Source organism: Rhinolophus sinicus, chromosome 3 (assembly GCF_057876585.1).
Source record: "Rhinolophus sinicus isolate RSI-liver-muscle chromosome 3, RSI-T2T, whole genome shotgun sequence".
NCBI classification, from domain to species: domain Eukaryota; kingdom Metazoa; phylum Chordata; class Mammalia; order Chiroptera; family Rhinolophidae; genus Rhinolophus; species Rhinolophus sinicus.
In genome coordinates this window covers 44,893,685-44,914,347 of record NC_142503.1, presented here as the reverse complement: position 1 = coordinate 44,914,347, position 20,663 = coordinate 44,893,685, and the positions used below count along the sequence as shown (strand labels likewise).

General features: G+C 38.5%; 2 protein-coding genes and 1 long non-coding RNA gene across 4 annotated transcripts in view; 2 read left to right on the top strand and 1 right to left on the bottom strand.

Annotated features, from left to right (window-relative positions):
• The window catches only part of AK6 (adenylate kinase 6), a 13,597-nt gene extending 8,458 nt beyond the window's left edge, over positions 1–5,139 (top strand). Inside the window, exons 3-5 of the mRNA XM_019728057.3 lie at positions 2,405–2,463; positions 2,570–2,715; positions 4,388–5,139. Coding sequence (XP_019583616.3) covers positions 2,405–2,463; positions 2,570–2,715; positions 4,388–4,580 — 398 coding nt within the window. The 3' untranslated portion in view covers positions 4,581–5,139. The remainder of the gene's footprint in view (positions 1–2,404; positions 2,464–2,569; positions 2,716–4,387) is intronic.
• Positions 1,101–10,508, bottom strand: LOC141570697 (uncharacterized). Its single transcript, XR_012495105.2, has 4 exons — positions 10,372–10,508; positions 6,552–6,674; positions 3,001–3,223; positions 1,101–2,671 (listed from the first exon to the last, which is right to left on the bottom strand). It is a non-coding gene; the product is annotated as an uncharacterized LOC141570697 (long non-coding RNA).
• CCDC125 (coiled-coil domain containing 125) overlaps positions 10,482–20,663 on the top strand; it is a 26,273-nt gene continuing 16,091 nt past the window's right edge. Inside the window, exons 1-3 of one of the 2 annotated variants that reach the window (XM_019728054.3) lie at positions 10,482–10,605; positions 17,039–17,384; positions 19,961–20,019. In XM_019728054.3, the coding sequence (XP_019583613.3) occupies positions 17,078–17,384; positions 19,961–20,019 (366 nt within the window). In that variant the 5' untranslated portion in view covers positions 10,482–10,605; positions 17,039–17,077. Of the gene's footprint in view, positions 10,716–17,038; positions 17,385–19,960; positions 20,020–20,663 lie in introns of both variants that reach the window. The other variant, XM_019728055.3, reaches the window with a different exon arrangement.

Below are 20,663 nucleotides of genomic sequence, written 5' to 3'. Positions count from 1 at the left end.
GATTATGTTCCTAACATAATAGGTGCCTATCCTATTGCTCCCATAGCATGATGAACCATAATATTAAAATACAGTATAATTTCCAGGTTAGTTGTCTGTCCTCTCATTGCATTTTAACCTCTGAGGGAAGGACTGTATTTGTTTTTCTCGTTCTTTTTTGTTCACTATTATACCCTCATTAACCCTGCAGTCACTGGTACCTACCTGGTGTTTGATAGATGTTGTTTGAAATGTATGCTTGCAGGCTTGGATTATACTTTTATTAAAACATTAACATGATTTAACAAATCCTACATTTCAGCATTGGAATAATAGTTGTCTGTCTTTTAGATAGCATGTATTTTAGATTTCACTAGTCTTTTAAGAGTCAAGGATTTAAAATATGAAGGAACCTTAGCAGTTATCTGAGACTCCCACACAGTACAGAATCAGCTGTAGGTATTCTTAGATTTTGTGTATTGTAAAAAAACACACAATACAGTATTTTAAAAATAGACGGAAAAAGTACTTCAAATCCTACTAATTTATTTCTATCTTTTTTTTTCTAATCTTTGTCCCTATTGCAGACAGCCATGGATTCTGCTTTTTATGTTTTACTACTTTTATATCATAAGCATTTATCATGTTGCTACTTATTCTATATTACAGTGTTTTTTAACTACCTAATACTTATTTCCTGAACTTTATTTAATTGTATATTTCATCAAGTGAGTAAACCAAGATTTAACTATTTCCCTATTGAACATTTTTAATCATTTTATCACAATTTTTTTCTGTTTAGAAATTAAATGATTGAGGAAATCTGTATGGGCACAGCATTTTTCTTTTTAAAATTATTTTTTAAATAGATTTCCAGAGTCCATTTACCATATATATGTAACAAATATAACAGGCATATAAAGACTCATTGTAACTTGCATCTCTTAAATAGCTGGGACAGTCCAAAATATTTTTATGTATGTTTACTAGTGATCTTTTCCATCCTGTGTGAATTCTTATTCTTTGTTAAGCTACTTAAATTTATCTGGATTTTTAAGGTCTTTATATAATCTACATTTCAGTCTGTTGTCTTACTACAAAATATTTCTCCCAGTCTGTTATTTTTCTTTTTTTTAAAGTCATATTATTTTTCATTGTACAGAGATTTAACATTTTATGTTTGAATTAGTGATTTTATTGCTTCACAAATTCAAGTAAATCATTCCTTTACAGATTAAATTTTCTGCTAGATATCTTTGGAATTAAGAAATTAGCTCTTTAATCCACCTAGAGTTTGAGTATAAAGATTTAGATTGTTTTCCATATTGTTAACCAGTTTTCTCTACATGAAGACAATTTAATTTTTTAGGCTGATAGAGTTGCTGGTAACTGAGCAGTATCCCAGGGAGGCAGAGGTCACATTAGGGTGATGGAGAGGTGGGTGGCTTATGTCCCCAGAATCAGCCCATAGACCCTCCAGGCAAAGAGTTACAACTGTCTCTGGCCTGCCCCCTTTCGTCCCCCAGGACTACCCTTTTATCACTTCAGAACTCGTACCTCATTCAGAACTCATTTTAACCTGTTTTCGACCTGCGCCAAAATATTAAGGGGGAAGAGGCGGGAAGACTAGCATATTCTCGGAGATGGCTAAGTAGATGATCTTATTCTGCCTTACATTACATACCTCCTAGGGATTCAGGCGAGTGTGGGATTGGTATGTCTCACCTTCTGAAGTGAGACTCACTTTGAAAGCCAGCTTTGGTTTGTTGGAAAGTTCTTATGTTAGATTTAAATGTTTTCTTTACAACTGCCCATTATTCTTGTTTTGCCTTCTGAAATAAGACATTTAACCCTTGGCTTTTGGGGATGCTGGAAATTGAGAAGTAAAGATACTGTTCAGGAGCATCTGGGTACTGACTCTACTTCCCCAGACCCAATGAAGATGTGACCTCAGTGACAAGAGGGTTCATTTCTGGAATCAAGAACTTGTTTTTAACAAGTTTCATATCCTTGGCCTAATAAATTAGGAACTTAACCTGCTGTTAATGTGTGTGTGTGTATCCATATGTCCCCTGTTTGCACTAATCTGTAGGTCACCAAAAACAATGCAGTTCTAATAGCCCCACAAATTCTGTAACTGGCTACAGTCATTCTTTGTTTCAATTTTTGATAGCTAAAAGTTTCAGATATGTCACTGTCCAAGTCTCCCTCTAGACAAAATGCTGATTATTACTGTCCTTTTTATTTGGTGTCCATGTGACACCTATTGTGTTAGTGCCATCCCTTGTCTCTAAAAGAGTGAAAAAAAAATAATTAAATTAAATAAATTGGTGATATATTTCCTTTCCTAAAGTCTAGAATTAATTGAAAATTACTGAAAGTTACTTAGAAAATACTATAACAAGCCAATGTAAATCTCTTTCAGGGCAGTTATATGATGGCTATGATGAAGAGTATGATTGTCCCATTTTAGATGAAGATAGAGTAAGTACAATTTTTTAATAAAATACACATTTAAAAAATTTAATAGGAAAATAGACAGCGGATTTTTAAAGGAGCATTCATCTTTTTTTCTTTCCCTTTCTTATAGGTAGTTGATGAGTTAGAAAACCAAATGAGTGAAGGTGGAGTTATTGTTGATTACCATGGTTGTGATTTCTTCCCTGAACGCTGGTTTCACATAGTTTTTGTGCTGAAAACAGATAACAGTATATTATACAAAAGACTTGAAACAAGGTAAGAAAGGAAAAACATTGAATTCTTAAAAGTGTAAACTTTTCTTCAGATTTCTGAAATTGGCCAATGTGACTACTTTATTTGGTCTGTAGTTAAAACCAAGTCTGCATGGTACCAACATTCGGAATCTAAGAGGAAATATTACTGTTTTTTGTAAACAGCCAAAGACTAACTGAGGTATGAAAAAACTATGAGAACTAGTCTTTTTTGTTTTTAGCCATTGACTAAAGTTCTAAAATAGTCACCTTTAAAAAACAAAAGCTCTACTGAGATAAATTCACATACCATATAGTTCACCCATTTAAAGTATACAATTCAGGGCCGGCCCGGTTGCTCAGGTGGTTAGATCTCCATGCTCCTAATGCCGAAGACTACCGGTTCGCTTCCCACATGGCCCAGTGGGCTCTCAACCACAAGGTTGCTGGTCGAACCCACAAGGGATGGTGGGCTGTGCCCCCTGCAACCAACAACGGCAACTGGACATGGAGCTGAACTGCGCCGTCCACAACTAAGATTAAAAAGACAACAACTTGACTTGGTCCTGGAAGTACACACTGTTCCCCAATAAAGTCCTGTTCCCCTTCTCCAATAATAATAATAATAAATCAAAATAAATAAAGTGCGCAATTCAATGGTTTTTAGTATATGCACAGAAGTATGCATCCATTATTACAACCAATTTTAGAAAATGTTCATCACTCGCTAACCCCACTAAAAAACCTATACTCATTAGCAGTCACTCACCATTACCCCTCAGTCCTCCAGCCCAAGGCTACCAGTAATTTACTTTCTATCTCCGTGAATTTGCCTATGAGGTATTCTGGACATTTCATATAAATGATATCGTACAATATGTGGTCTTTTGTGTCTGGTTTCTTTCACTTAGCATAATGTTTTCAAGGTTCATCTGTTTTATCAGCATACATCGGTACTTCATTCCTTTGTATTGCCAAATAAAATCCCATTGTACTCGTATGGATAGACCATATTTCATTTATCAGATATATGATTTGCAAAACTTTTCTCCCATTCTGTAGGTTGTCATTTCAACTGACCTTTTAAGTAGGTCAATTTAATTTTGATTGTCTTTAAAAGCTTTAACTAATTCGAGTTTGAATTTTCTTTATATTTTTCACAAGCTAATTGGTTGGCTAATATATCTACATAAAGAGTACATAAGTCAATTTTTTTCGTTGTCTGGAATTGGTAAAGTACAGATAGATACATCTATATGATAAAGTACTCAATTAGTATATAATATTCCAATCATATGCATTTCATTATATGCCATCTATTTGTTTTATCTGTCTATACCTAAACTCCTCTAATTCTTTTGAAATCTAGGACCATTACCTACAGACTTTATGTTTATCTCATAGCTGGCTTGTGATAGGTCGATATGTTTGCTAACTGACTGGCTGACAAATTGTGGGGGAAGAAAATTTTAGACAAACATAAACATTGGCCTTAATTTAATCCTCTTGTAGTTTAACCCTCTTAGTTTAACCTCTTATAGGTGCCATTCTATTTTCTATAGGTAAAGAGACTACAAGAAGTATTTTTGCATGATTTTTCGTATATTCAAAAATGTCCAGTTTCTGGTATGCTCCTAAAACTCTGTTAATGCCATTCAGTTTGCTTTTTGTTTGCTTATCTTCTCTTTGCTTTTTAGGGGTTATAATGAGAAGAAACTAAAAGATAATATTCAGTGTGAAATATTTCAAGTTCTTCATGAAGAAGCATTAGCATCCTACAAGGAAGAAATAGTTCATCAGCTGCCCAGCAATAAACCAGAAGAGCTAGAGGATAATATCAATCAGATATTGAAATGGATTGAGCAATGGATCAAAGATCATAGCTCTTAATTTTCAATACTAGCCACCTTATAATCACTGTGATATTTCTCTGCCTACATCATATAAATTGTCCAATTATCATTAAAACTTTTTTAAAATTAAAATTTTGCTGTAGAACTAGTAGGTGGATAGTATAAAGGTTTATGTTTGGGTTTTTCCTCCACGAGAAAGCTAAACCATCTCAAGTATAATGAATATAATATTATTAAAGATTAAAGAATAAATACTCATCATTTAGTGCTTCAGTTGCTAAAGAATAAGTAAATCTGACCAAATGGGTAGATGGATATCTTTTGAGTTTATGATAGAAGAAAATGAAGGTAAGGGCGGCGGGGGGTGGGGGGTGGGAGATGAGGGTAAGGGGGATCGAATATATGGTGATGGAAGGAGAACTGACTCTGGGTGATGAACACACAATGGGATTTATAGATGATGTAATACAGAATTGTACACCTGAAATCTATGTAATTTTACTAACAATTGTCACCCCAATAAATTTAATAAAAATAAATAAATAATTAATTAATTTAAAAAAAAAAAAGAAATAAAACTAAAGTCCAAAGATAAACCATCAGAGTTTTCCATATTTATTTCTTCCTTTTAAAAGGGGTGGGGGGGTAGTGGTAATACTTGCACTCTGTATAAAATTCAAAAGGTACAAAAGGCTATACTGGAAAGGTAGGTTTCCCTTCCAGGCCACCCCTGTTCTTCAGCCACCCCAGACCCCTCCCTTTAGGAAATAATGTTACCTAAGTATCTTTTGAGAGATTTTATGCCTGCAAAGTATGTGTGTTGTGTGTGTACACATTTTTTAAGCATATGGTAGCATACAATGTAAACTGTTCTATATTTTATCTTTTCATTTAGTATATTTTGGAGGTTATACCAGCTCAGAACCTATAGACCTCCCTATTTTTTTTTAAAGTAAGATACAATTCACATATAAAATTGACATTTTAAAGTGTACATTCCACTGGTTTTTATCATATTCACAAGACTGTGCAACAATCACCATTATGTAATTCTGTAACATTTTCATCACCCACCCAAAAGAAGTCCCATACCCCTTAGTAGTCACTGCTCATTCTTCCCTTCTCCTAGCCCCTTGCAATCACTTATCTACTTTGTATATAGGGATTTGCATATTCTGGACACTTCATATAAATGTAATCATGCAATATGTGGCCTCTTGTGTCTGTCTTCTTTCACTTAGCATAATGTTTCCAAGGTCATCCATGTAGCCTGTACCAGTACCCCATTCTTTGTTACAGTCAAGACTAGTGAATAATATTCCAATGTATGGCTATACCACATTTTGTTTATTCCATCAGTGACACAATTGAGTTGTATCAATTTTTGGTATGAGTTATGCTATGAATATTTGTACAGTTTTTATGTGAATGTTTTCAATTCTCTTGGGTATATATCTAGGAGGGAAATTTCTGGGTTATATTGCAAATGAGTTTAACTTTTTGAGGAAATACCCAAACTGTTTTCCAAAGCAGTTGCATTACTTTACCTTCCCACCATCCATGTATTAGGGATCTAATTTCTCCACATCCTTGCTGACATTTGCTACTGTTCATAATAGCCATCCTGTGGATATGCACTCATATTTTCATTTTGGTTTTGATTTACATTTCCCTAATGACTAATGATGTTGAGCCTCTTTTCATGTGCCTATTAGTCAGTTGTACATGGTCTTTGGACCCCTAATCTTTTTGTTGTGTGTATGAAATTCCATTAAGGATGTGCTATGATTGGTTTAATCCCCTACTGATGGACATTAAGGTGGTTTCCAGCTTTTTACTATTATAATGATGTAAGAAAGAATAACACATATATTATTACTATGTGCCAGGCACTCTTAAACACATTGCAAAAGTGAACTCTCTTAATCCACATGACTACTGTGTAAGGTAGGTATTACTTGCATTACAGGTGATGGAACCAAGGCACAAAAGGTTTAAGTTGACTTACCCAAGATCATAGGTAGGAAATACCAAAGTCAGGATTCCATCCTAGCAGACTTACCAATTAAATTGTGCTGCCAAATGCTTATGTAATTTTGCACATGAGCAAGTTTATCTGTCAAGTAAATACCTGGAAGATAAATCGTATGCAAACATAACATTTAGTAAATTTATTTTGTTAAACATAGATTGCCTATTACATATGTGCAAGACTCCACGTGGTAGGGAAGGCCTCCTAAGATAAATTATTGACCTCTAGATGATATTTACCTAGTATGCAAAGAAGATATGCACACAAAAAAGGTAGATTGTGACAAGTGCCCTATTGGAGATTCTAATATACTGAGAGAATAGAAGAGATTAATATTATTTTCTACTATGAGTATCGGAGAAAGATAAATGGATGCAAGGCCTTCAAGACTGGGTATGGTGGTAAAAAAGAAAGATAACTTGGACTAGGAAAATATCACAAAGGTGCTACCCAGTACTACTAATCACATAAAATGAGCACAATTACTTAGAGCTATTGCAAGGATTAAATAAATAGTGCTTGGCATATACTAAGCACCATATATGTGTTTATTATTATTTTTAGTAGTATAGACAGCTGTTTTGAGAAGACTATTGTCTTCACTACTGGGATTCATTCAATTCTCATGCTAATCAAGTGACTGCTAATTGTCCTAACACTTATGATTGACTCATGATAATAAATGAGCTTTTCTTTTAACAGAAGGGAGATAATGGAGCATAATACAGAGCTACACACCTTTTCGGAATTTTGTAAATATTAATATAGTCACTAATTTCAGTCTTAAGTTTTCATGTGAAACTAGACAATGCTTTAACATTTTACAGTTGTTTGGAAAAGGACTTAAAAATGCCTCATTCACTGTTTGTCTCTGGTTTTAAACCTACTTGTTAACTTTTTGTTTAAATCGGCTAATTTAAGCCAAACGAGATAAGTGTGCCAAATTTTTAATCATTTTATAATTCTGTAAATTACACTTCTTGATTTATTCAGTTTCTCAAGAGTGCCTTAAGATAATGAGCTTTGGTATGTGCATAACCAGTGACTTTTTTCCCCCTTATGTCCTTCTTGGTATATTTTTATTTTTGTGGGCTTTGAAATAGGGGTTTGGTCTTCATCTATATTTCTTCTGCATTCTAAGCATGTCCTACCACCAATCCCTACCAACATTTAAATTTGTTGTTAACATAAAAGTGACAGGGGTCAAAACTGCTGAGAAACATTTATTCGTTCCTATGGGTGGGGGATGGTAAGGTAAAAAAAACAATAACACTGTTCTTAAAAACTTTCATTGCTGTATATGTGGAAAACAGTATCATGAAAAATCCTTATATTATATATATCTGGGCTTTTACTTAAAATTTAGTTCCTTAACCCTTTTGATGGTATAAATCTCTTTGACAGTCCGATGTAAGCTATGGACCCACTTCCTTCAAGGAAATACAGATATACATATTAATACAAAATGTTCATATTTTTCAAAGATTCAGACCCCTGAAATCCATCCAGAGGTTTATTGTTTAAGGGGTTTATTTTTATGGAAAGGAGAATTAAAAAATAATTTGTAAACAAGACTAGTGAATAAAAAGCATATGGATTGTCCTGGAGGTCCTAGCCAGTGCATTAAGCAAGAAAATAAAGACATACTGTCCTGAAAGGAATAAATTATTCTCAGTAAACATGATTATTACCTATATAGAAATTCCAATAAGAATCCACACAAAAGCTACTTAAACTAATAAGTGACTTTTAGTAAGGTCAGATACAGGATCAACACACCAAAGTCAGTTGCATTTTCATATAGTAGTGACACATAGTTGGAAATAAAAATAAAAACAATACCATTTATCATAGTACCAAAAAGCATGATGTACTGACATATATGCCTAAAAATATGTGCAAGATGTGCATCCAGAATATTCCAATGAAAGATCCAGTTAGATGGATATACTATGTTCATGAATTCTAAGACTCAATATTATTAAATTGATTTATAAATTCAATACCAATAAAAATCTCACCATAACATAAAAATTGATAAGCTGATCTCATATGGAAACATATAGAAAGTAGAATAGCCAAACAATACTGAAAAAGAACTTTTGAAAAAGTTAAAGGACTTACAGTATCTCATTTCAGGATTTGCTACAATAAAGTTTTAGGTGAAGAAGAATTATTTTTTGCTTGCAAAGCTATTGAATATGTTTATTACACTAAATGAGATAGTACATAAACAGACTTTACAGTTATAAATATATTATTAATCTTTTATGATAATTTTAAATCCCTGAGCATCTAATAAGCACATAGCACTGATCTTGTCCTATAATTAGGAGAAATTTTAGAGCCTCAATTCTGTCTGGTTTTCCATATAACTAGGTATGTATGCTTTTGAAAAATACCTGGTTAAGGGAAATAATGGGCTGGATCTGAAGAAGAGGAAGACTAAAAGAAGTTTGTTGGGGCAGATGGGTGGCTCAGTTGGTTAGAGCGCGAGCTCTTCTGGGCAACCGGGCTGCCGGTTCGATTCTCACATGGGCCAGCAACTAGAACGAAGTCAATGAGCTGCTGCTCAGCTCCCCAGTGGCCAGATGGCTCAGTTGGTTGGAACACCGCCTCTCAACCACAAGGTTGCGGGTTGGCTCCCGCAAGGGATGGTGGGCTGTGCCCCCTGCAACCAACTAACAAGGTACCTGGACCTAGAGCTGAGCTACGCCCTCCACTACTAAGATTAAAATAGGACAACAACTTGACTTGGAAAAGTCCTGGAAGTCTACACTGTTCCCCAATAAAGTCCTGTTCTCCTTCCCCAATAAAATCTTAAAAAAAAAAAAAAGAAAGAAAGAAGAAAGAGGCCGGCCCAGTGGCTCAGGCGGTTAGAGCTCCATGCTCCTAACTCCGAAGGCTGCCGGTTCGATTCCCACATGGGCCAGTGGGCTCTCAACCACAAGGTTGCCAGTTCAATTCCTCGAGTCCCGCAAGGGATGGTGGGCTCTGCCCCCTGCAACTAAAATTGAACACGGCACCTTGAGCTGAGCTGCCGCTGAACTCCCGGATGGCTCAGTTGGTTGGAGCACATCCTCTCAACCACAAGGTTGCCGGTTCGACTCCCGCAAGGGATGGTGGGTTCTGCCCCCTGCAACTAGCAACGGGCAACTGGGCCTGAGCTGAACTACGCCCTCCACAACTAACACTGAAAGGACAACAACTTGAAGCTGAACGGCATCCTCCACAACTAAGATTCAAAGGACAACAACTTGACTTAGAAAAAAGGCCTGGAAGTACATACTGTTCCCCCAATAAAGTCCTGTTCCCCTTCCCCAATAAAAAAGAAAAAAAGAAAAAAAAGAAAGAAAAGGAAGTTTGTTACTGGGAGGAACAGGTTCATCAGTTTATTTCCAAACCAGAGTGATTTTTAAATCCCGTCAAGTTTTTTGATCACTACAGGTCCCTTCAGTTATTTCACGAATGTTGGGGATTAGGAAATAATACCAAAATCATTTCACCAACGTAATTAATCTAATGACCCAACATGTTTTGGTGAGGTTAGAAGGAGGCGGGGCCGTCCCAGGAAATCCACAGACTAGGTCTTCCGAGTATCGGCTAAGGCCATTCCCTCTCGCCCCTTCCCACTGTCAGGCCGTCCCCAGCAGTTCCTTTGGCCTACAATGCTCTCCTCACTTCTGAGTACTGAAAGGCAGCCGACAAGGGCCGCCTCCACCGCTGAACTTCAGCTCAGCTCCATCCTTCTCTTACGGGACTCCTAGACACAAGTGTTTTGAACCAAGTATTTTACCTTTATTGACACATACGCTGCCTTGTTCTGGTTTTCCACGTCTCGTGCTATTATTTATAATTCGGTTGTCCGTAGCGGGGAAAATACGGGCTTTGTAGTTGGATACTGTAATATCCCGCTGCACTCACAGAGTGAGCTTGGGCGGCCTCACCGGCCCTTCCGCTCCGGGCTGCGCCGCTCAGTCACGTGGCTGGAGGATCAGGCGCGGCGCGCGACGTGGAGGCTCCGCGCGGGGTGAGCGCGCTGAAGGGGGCGCGAGGGCGCGAGGGCGGCGGGGGTCCTGACAGCTGAGGCCAAGTTCCCAAGCCCTCCGTGGTGGAGAGTGCGGTCGCCAGAGCTGGCAGGTGGGAGCCGCGAGCGGGGTGGACCCCGGGCTGGGGGGCGCACATTCGTGCAAACTCGGCAGGTTGTGAACAAGCTGGCAAATTGTCTTTTTCCCTTAATGCTAGTTTAAAGGCCTCGTCTGATGTTAACAATATAAGGACTAGATTTGAAAGATCCTGTTTCTGACTCTTTCCCCTCCTCCTATATTTATTTACTTTTCTGTTAATTTTGAGCCTTAACGTTACAGCGCACTAAATGGGACGTAGCATCTTGGATTGGATCCTGGAACAGAAAAAGGACATCAGTAGAAAAACTTGGCAAATTGTAATGAAGTCTGTGGTTTAGTTAATGTTAACGTATTAATTTTGATAACCGTACCCTAATATTAACATTAGAGGAATCTGGGTGAAAGGTACACAGGCGCTCTCTGTATTATCTTTACAACTTCCTGTGAATTAAAGTTATTTTAACAGAAAAAGTTAAAACATAAAATCCTAGGGCGCTGTGCGGCAGGCCATTATTCACCAGGCAGGGGTCCAGTTCCTTCCTCTTTGCCTGCCTGACAGGAATTAGGTGTCTGTTTGACCAACTTGTTTGCTAAGGCAACAGTTGTCAGGCTAGTTAGTGGGTGTGGATCCTTCTAGTCCAAGTTTTTTGGTCAGGAAACTGTTTTCTTTTTCCAATCTGTCCATCAGATATCTTTGGAACACCTGTTATGCCCAAGCAAATAAGACATATGTACTCCTGCACTACGGGAGTGTACAATAAAAGCATTAGGTAGGAAGTGAGGACTATTAAAAGGTATGATGTAGAGCTAGGAGGGCTCAGAGGTAGGAGAAATCATGTCTGGCCCAGGGTAGTCCGGAAGCCTACTGGAGGGAGAGGCTGCCATGAACTGAAGCGGGCCTGAGAGGAAACAGCATTCCTAGCATGGAGAATGGCATCAGCTGAGGCTTGAAGGTGACTGGCCTGGGAGCAGGTGCAGTCCCTTTTCTGTGGAAGTAGAAAGATGCCCAGAGAGTTCTAACAGCTGAAACAGGAAGTGAAATCAGGATTCTTGTAGAAAACAGAGTGACACTTTAATATCTATGCCATGGGAGCTATGGAAGGCTTTAGGGCAAGAGATGGGTATCATTGGATCTATGCTTGGAGATGATTGACGTGGCAACAGTGTGTAGGGTAGCTTGGAGTAAACCAGTTAGGGAACCGTTGGTTTAGTCCAGGAGAGGTAACAAGAAATTCAGCCAGGGCTGTGAAGCTAATGTGCGAAGAAGGTCATGGTTTTGGGAGATTTTGTGGATTTAGTGGGCTTGACAACTGAAGGCACTAAAGAGAAAAAAGAGGGAGGGAAAAAGAATTCCAAAATTTTGGGCCTGGTGTTTTGGAGCATGGTTGATGCATTTGCAGAAATAGAGGACACAGGAGGCGGTTTGGCTGAGGTGGGAAGTGGGGCGGGTAATTAATTTGTTTTTGAACAATCTGTGTTTGAATTGCTGGCAGGATATCCAGCTGGAGAAGTGTATTTAGGAGTGGAAGCCAAACAAATATAGAAGGGACAGGAAGAGGAAAAGGAGCCTGAGCAGGCAGATATGAGAGAGTTGGTATTCCTGTGGAGCTGGGGAGCCAAGGTGGATCAGGGGTCTTGGCATGGTGAGTCAGGAGTCACAGCTTCTGCAGACGTGGAGGTGGCTGAGGAACTGAGACTAGGTCTGGGATTTAGCAATTAGGAAGTCACTGGTCACTTTTCAAAAAGTTGTTTTAGTGCAGAAGTAGGAAGATTGTCTGCTCACAGTCTGCAATATGTTCATCCTATGGCCTTTCCCAAGTGGCCAGAGTACTGAACAAGGAGCCAGAGATATGATCCTGCCTCTGCCACTACTTGTATAATTTGGGGCAAGTCATGTATGCCTGGGCCGGCATAGGAAGATGCATCCCTTAATAAAACCAGAAGTGCCCTTTTATTCCTAGTAACAACTTATAGTTCATAGGACTGGGGTTCCATGGGGCACACTTTGGAAAATGCTAATATAGAACGAGGATTTTAGAGCTCCAAAGAACCAAGTAATCTTATCCAATCCCCTCATTTGACAAATGAAGAAACTAATACTCAAATTCTAATTCAGTAAACATTGATTTCAAATATAGGGTTTATATAACCCTGTAAAGTAGCTATGCTTAAACCCATTTTGGAGATTTGGAAACAGACTCCAAGAAGTTAAACAACTTGCCTAGGATCACAGAGCAGCAACTGGTGGAGTGAACTTTGAACCCAGAACTCCTGAGACCAGGCCTTCTCCATCACACATCCTGCTGCCTCCCTGGTTGTCAACATTGAATGCATTTAAAGCTAGTCAAATGGAATGTTAGTTAACTTCAAATATTTTCCCTTTCTTAAAAGTAATGTGTTCCAAAAGTCAAGTTTAATTTGACTGCATTCCATATTAGCATTACTATTAGCGTAAAAACATGGGCAGGTACATAGCCAACAGTTCCTGAAGTTACATTTTAAAAAACAGTAGAGCATCGGTCCATGTGAAAGCTTGTTATTATGTTCAACTCTGAATAGTGGGAAGAGGTCCCCATGATGCCTGAATATATGTGGTGCATTAAAAAATATTCTTAGGTAATCCTGTGATTGCTTATGCTTTCCCCTGATTGCTTTTTTCCTTTGTGTTGACCAATTCCATTTTCTTCACCGCTAGTTACCTGTGACCACACCCTCCTAACAGAGATGTGAGGTTGCATTTATAAACAGAAATCTGCTGCACTAGAGGTAAAACACAGCCTCTTATGTACTAAATAATTTACTGTCTACCCTGACAAATAAACATAGACAAACTTACTTATTTAGGAAATAAACTTATAAAGGAACCAAAATGATTTTATGAAAATTTGGGGAGAAAATGGGTCCAGTAGACTGTGTTGAGTGTTGCTAAAACTAGCTATTTTAGACTTTTACTTCCAGTTCTATTTGATGTCATAAATAATAGAAATTTGGTTTGCTCTGATGTTAATCTCACTGAAATTCTCCAAATAACAGAAAGCAATGGCTAAGAGTGTTAACAGTGTCTGTCATCAGGGATCTGAATTCAGAATCTGGCTCTTGTTAGCTGTGTTATTTAACCTGTCTGTGCTTCAATTTAATTGTCTAAACTTAAGTATTATAATAATAGTGTTCTCTTACCATGTGCTTGTGAAGACTAAATAGAATAATCTAAATAAAGCACTTAAAATAGTGCCTAGCACACGGAAGAAAGCAAGCAACAAGTGCTAGCTGCTATTGTCACTAAAAAAACTGTTGCTGATTTAAGGCATTCAGTTTAATAATTTTCTTATCCAGGAGGATACAACTGACAACACAATTCTCATCTTGCCCCCTAATCCAGTTTAAGGTCCCTTATTTTTTTCTGTGTTTTAAACAATTTTTCACAGCATATTATTGAGCTATCATTTGCATATGATAAAATGCACCATTGTAAGTAGACAGTTGGATGAGTTTTGACAAACCATCATTCTAGTCAAGATAGAAGACTTTTCCATCACCCCAGAAAGTGTCCTCGTGCCCTTTGAAGTTCACCTTCCCACCCCATTCAATTGTTGATCTGTTGTCTGTCATATACATTAGTTTTGCTAGGATTTCATACAGTATGTGTTTTTTCTGTTAGCATAATGTCTGTAAGATTCATCCATGCTATTGCATATATCAGAAATTCATTTATTGCTGAATATATTCTATAGATGTACTAGAATTTGTCTGTTTTCTTGTTAATGGACATCTGTGTTGTTTCTAGTTTTGGGATAATTTGACTAATGCTATGGGCATTCATGCACACATCTCTGTATGAACATTTGATTTCATTTCTCTTGGGTAAATACCAAGAATGCAATTGCGGGGTCACTGTTTAAAAGAAACTGTCAAACTTTTCAGTGTTAGTACCATTTTATTCTCCCACCAACAGTGTTTATGGATGTCCACGTCCTCAGCAACACTTGGAATTAGCAGTAGTATGTGCTGGAATCTCATTGTAGTTTAAAATCGACAGTTCCCTGATGACAAATGAGGTTGAATGTCTTTCCATCTATGCATCTTCTTTTAGGATGTATTATTTCAAATCTTTCAAGGGCCTTTGTTTTTAGACATTGAAAATATATGTTACTTTGACCCTAAAAACAACAAAAAACCCTTCATACATAATCAGATTTGGCAGCTATGTGTGGTTTTAATAGTGGAAGAATCAGAGAGGGATCAGCAAAAAATGAGACTTAATTATTTTTGAAAGACAGATTTTATTTTTGAAAATCCTGGTAAGCAACTACTTAAAAGAAGGGTATTTAGAAAAAAATGTCAGATGTGTTTTGTTTTTTTTTAAATAAGCAACCTGATTTATTTATTTATTTATTCCCCTTCTTCTACCTCTCTCCCCCACTCCGGTTCAAGCCGTTGTTTCTCAGTCCAGTTGTGTAGGACACGGCTCTCTGGCCCATGCTGGTACTATGAGCCTTGCGCTCCCCCCAGCTGAGGCAGTCAGTCGCCAACTGGCCACTCATTACTGGTCACAGCAGCTCTCCTGGCAGCACACGGTAGCCCAGCTCCAGGGAGAGCCGTTGTTCACAATCTTAGCTGTTGAGGGCGCAGCTCACTGGCCCATGTGGGAATCGAACCAGTGACCTCTGCTAGGAGCACGGTGCTCCAACCACCTGAGCCACTGGGCCGGCCCTCGTTCTTTTTCTTTTTAATGAGTCTTGTGAGAAGGATGAAATATTTCTAAATAACTACAGCAAAGCAGCAGTTTTGAAATGTCTGGTGGTGGTGAAAGTCTATCTTAACTGTACTCTGTACTAGAGAAAGGTACAATGCTGAACGTTTCAGGTGCTCTCCAGCCACCAGGTAGGCCACTATCGCCAGGTAGGTGCTTACAATGGTCTTTACATGGGGAGGGCTGGGTAATGATGATTTCTCTGTAGGGCATTTTACCTGGAGATGTTTTCTTCTAGTAAGAAAGGCAGGTAATTAGCCCCACAGTATCCAGTGTGGAGCCTTGCTGAGGTGACTATTTTGTTTTTCTGCCCTAGAGGCAAGTATTTCAATTTGTATATTCCTTCCTTGCCTTATTCTTTTATTAAACAAGTATTTATTGAGCACTGATTTTGTCTCAGATACTGTTTTAGGCATTGGAAATGCAGTGGTGATCCAAACAGGCAAAAACTTCTGCCCTTGTGGAGCTTACATTCTTCTTAGGGCCATTTAGAGTGGGTTTGGACACTGGGAAGGGAAAATTTTCAGGATGTCATACCTCTTGAGAGGATCCTAGGCAGGCTGAAACCACCTTCAGCTTCACTGGGCTCCCACTTTTGCACTACCGTTCTCCCTTTTAGTGGCATGCTTTGAAAAATGAGTACAATATGGAGGAGGATGTTAACAGGCCATAAATGCTAAGGAGAAAGATAAAGCAGATAAGTGGGACAGGGAGGAGTAGTTTGCAATTTAAGATGGGGTACCAGGCCCCCCTGAGAAAAATGGCATGAAGAAAAGACTCACAGGAGGTGAGGAACCAGCTGTGCAACTATGGAGGAAGAGTATTCCCCCAGATAGCTGGAACACAAAGCTCTGGGGCAGGAGTACCTGGCACTGTCAAAACACTGGGGAGGCAAGGCCGTCAGCCTAGGATGAGAGAGAGGGGCAGAGATGAGCAGAGGACCTCAGCATTGAAAAGGCTTTGGCTTTTGCTCTGATTGCTTGTGAAATAGTGGAGGGTTTTGAATACAGGTGCAGCATGATTTGAGAAAGATAGGTGGGGCACCTTCTTCCTTCCCATCTCTCACTGTCCCAAATATAAAACCTCTGTTAGTTGTCTACACAGAAATGGACCAAGTGGAGCTGTCGGAGAGACCGGAAGAGACCTGAGCACCTAAAGTGGTTAAAGGGCTGTGAAGGGACAGAGGCAGGATAGTCTTAAGTCATTCAAAGTCTCATTTTTTAGAGACTTCTGAATTTTATGTAGCACTTAGTCTTGTGAAAACCAGACCCTTTCCTTTATTGTACATCAAGAGTATTCTTGGCAAAGGCTCTGTCTGCTTTATCCTGATTAGTAGACTACTACATTCAGTAAAAGCCTTTCCTGCCTCCTTACAATTCCCCTCATCTTTGAAATAAGAAGTTGGAATTTTTCTTACCTAGGAAAAGTCCTGAAATGTTGAAGACCTTGAATTTGGATTGCATTTGTAAGCTTGTGCTTTGCTGGGATAGTCATGCCTGCATAATACAGAAAGGAACGTTTCTTCTTTGGAAAACCTAACTTTCTTATACTGATGGTGTTTTAATTACTGTTTTTCTTAACTACAGATAACCTGTTTTTCCTATGGTAAAGACGACATCTGGCTGATGAGCAGCGTGGTGAGGTCACTGAGTGAGGCAGAGGCGCAGACCTGGGAAACAGAGGACGATGACATGGCAGAAGGAGATTTAGGGTATGGCCTCGGAAGAAGGCCCGGCGGTATTTATGAAGCGCAAATTTCACATTTATTTACATCTAGAAAAAGATCAGATGAACGGAACTTTGGCCCTCCCCCATTTCCAAGAAAGGGGGAAGAAAGAAGTGCTGTTTTTCAGCCTTCCAGGCGTGAGAGCTCGCAAGATACATACCCTGAAGTGTCCAGAATTTCCCATCACAGACGACAAAGTAGCACTGGTAAGAGTGCCTAGTGTCCTCTCCCGCCTTTTTCCCCTGTGAATTTTAGCAGTGCTGCCACTCTTTCAACACATGAAAATGGGATGCCAGAGTGGATTTTAGAAATTTATCTTTATTTACCTCTTGGAATTGGTGATGGTTCAAAAGAATTGATGTGTCTATCAAAACAATCTTAATCATAACTAAAAATAAATTAAGCTGTACATGAAGGAAATAATACAATTCAGAATCATATTGTGATAGAGTGATGCAACTCCAGTGATTGGGAGCCTGTGGATGAGTCCATGACTTCGTTGTGGTACAGAGTTTCTGTGGCTGAAGCTTTTGTAATCCCCATTGTAAAACTTCCCCACCAAAGTGGAACAAACACAAATTAGAGCAACAGAAAAATAATTTGAGAAACATGTTTCAGATACACAAACACTATGTTGTAGCTGGGGCTCTATCCCCATCCCACAAAATCCTCCTTGAAATTACGATGGGGTTATTTACAAATTTTTCTTCCAATTTCATATCACGCACAGAGAATGGATACTGTTTTGCAAGCAAGATATTGAAAACTGAACATGATGCTAAAATGCCTTTGTAAAAACTTGAGGAAACCACTGGGATAGAAATAATATGTGATAGTAATAGTATGAGCTTCTGTTTGTTGGGTTATGGACTTTTGTCTTTCTGTCAAAGTTGACTTGCTCCTAGGTAAGAATATTGTGTTAGTTTCCTACTGCTAATAGGTAATTTCCAAATTACCAGAAATTTAATGGTTTAAAACAGCAACACAAATTTATTATCATACAGTTCTGTGGGGTCGAAGGTCCAAAATGGGTTTCACTGGGCTAAAATCAAGGTGTCCGCAGGGCTGCATTCCTTCTGGAGGCTGTAGGAGAGAATCCATTACCTTGCCTTTTCCAGCTTCTAGCGGCCGCCTGCACGCCTTGGCCTGTGGTCCCCATCCCCCATGTTCCAAGCCAGCAGTGGCTGATGGAGTCTTTCTCATGCTGCATCACTCTGACACTGACTCTCCTGCCTTCCTTTCATTTGTAAGGACCCTAGTGAGTACATTGGACCCACCTGGGTAATCCAGGATAATCTCCCATCTACAGCACTTAATTTAATCACATCTGATTAAATTAGATCTGCACAGTCTCTTTTGCCATGTATTCGCAGGTTATGGGCATTAAGATGTGGACTGCGTTGGGGGCCATTATTCTGCCTACCACAAGTATTAATAAAACAGAACTTATTATTGTCAACCTAATGTCACTTTTGTCCCTCCTTGGAACCTCATATCATCAGAATAAAAACATGATTAGGTTTCGCCTTCGATACTGTCATGTTGATGGAAGTTCAGAATAGCAAAGAAAAAAAATGTTTTGAGAAAATTTTAATATCCCTCAAAATATTCTAATTTTTTTTTCCTTTTACTTCTTTTCCTCTTACTTGTCACTTATCACTTTAATGTTTTTCTATTGCCAGGGAGACCAAATGAAAATGAAGCTCCTGGAAAGCCAGGTTAATGTCTCAATTGATTAAAGAGAAAATAATTGAAGAGAAAATAATTGAAGTTTAGGAGACTTCTAGTCATTCTCTTTGGAAAGAAATTAAATACAGGTTACTTCTTAGCTATTCATATCACTGTATTGCTCAAACAAGCCAAACACAAAAATGTATTCATTTCACTCACCAACATTCATGTTTTTTATATTGCGTGTGGACAAAAAAGGGGCCATATACTAAACCTGAAAAGCTCAGGGGTGGCCTGCATAGCAGGCTTTACAAACCCAGAGACTGAAAGTAACCACACAGGATGGCCTGAACTTAAAAATTTTTAACTAAAAGCAAGTCGTGGCAGGCAGTCAAGTCCTACGCCTGAACTTCCTTGACAAAGGTCAATCTTTACCTTAAGTGAGCCTTCCTATTGTCTTTTTTGCATCTAAGATAACACACCCTTGAAATGTCAGTCATCTCCTTTGCCAGACCCGTCAGGGTACAACCACTACACCACAGCTAGAGACTACAATGCCTCATTGTTATCTTGTTCTCCCCGCATACTGTCTCTAGGTGCTGTGAATGTTGGTAACTATCCTGTACCCACCAATGTAAAAGAAGTCTGTGTTTTGCTATTGTGCCTTTTTATCCAATCCATTTCCCCTCCTTGCTTTCTAAAGTATAAAGTAAGCTGCAAAATGCAAAACTGCCCTTCTCTGGAGCAGTTTCCTCAATCTACTGAGACTTTGCTTCCCGGCAATTGTCAGTGTGGCTCAAATAAACTCATGAAAACTCTCTGGCTCAAATAAACTCAGAAACACTCTATAGGTTTGAACGTTGACATGTGTTTGTATGTAGTAACTAACCAATTCGTTCACAACAGCTTTATTTTAGAATCCTTTTTAAAAAGTCTCTTTATTCAAAAGTATGTGTCTTTTCATTTATGAAATGTTTTAAGCTATTTTTTTGTCATTGTTTGGTTTATTATAATTCTTTTCTCTTTGTAATTTAGGGGATACCTGTATTTGATATTTTGTAAATAAATGTCCTGTATTAAGTAGTTAAAAAAAATTTGTTTTTCCTAACAGATTCTAATTCAGAATTGTCAAATGTAGAATTAAAGCAACGTCTTGATGAAACATTAGAGGTGAGTACCTGGGTAATTTAACAATTCTCATGTGAATAAAGTCCCCCGATAGATATTTGTTTAAATGATACTAAAATTGTATGGAAGGTAAATGTTGGCTTTCCAGATACTCTCGAAGAGCCTTGGCTGTGTGTAAATCTCGTATCTTTCAATTGGCCTCCTCAGTTTCTTATCTTTCATCTCTCAAAAAGCCTGTTTATGTAAACAAGCCCCAGTTCTCCTTGCTCCCTTTATCTTCTATTACTCTAATCTCCTCATGGAGAAAATAGTTATTACTTCCTTCTATCTGTCTACCCTGTATGTGTGGCTTGAAACAACCTGACTTAATTTAACCTTTTTGAGGTCAGAAGACCCACCAGAAATTATCCCAAGTGGTCTGAGGAGACCGTCCAGCCTGGGAATAGACATTTCTGTGAGGGATGCCTGTCCTGTGGGAAACGGGAAGCCCATCTTAGTGTCTGTTTGTGACTCTTCTTGTGAAAGCTGCTGTAATCGTTTCCTAGGGCTACTGTAACAAAGTACCACAAACTAGGGATTTAAAATAATAGAAATTTATTCTTTCAATTTTGGAGGCTTAGAAGTCCGAAACCCAGGGGTCAGTAGGCCACATTCCCTCTGAGAGCTCTAGGAGAATCCATGTCTCT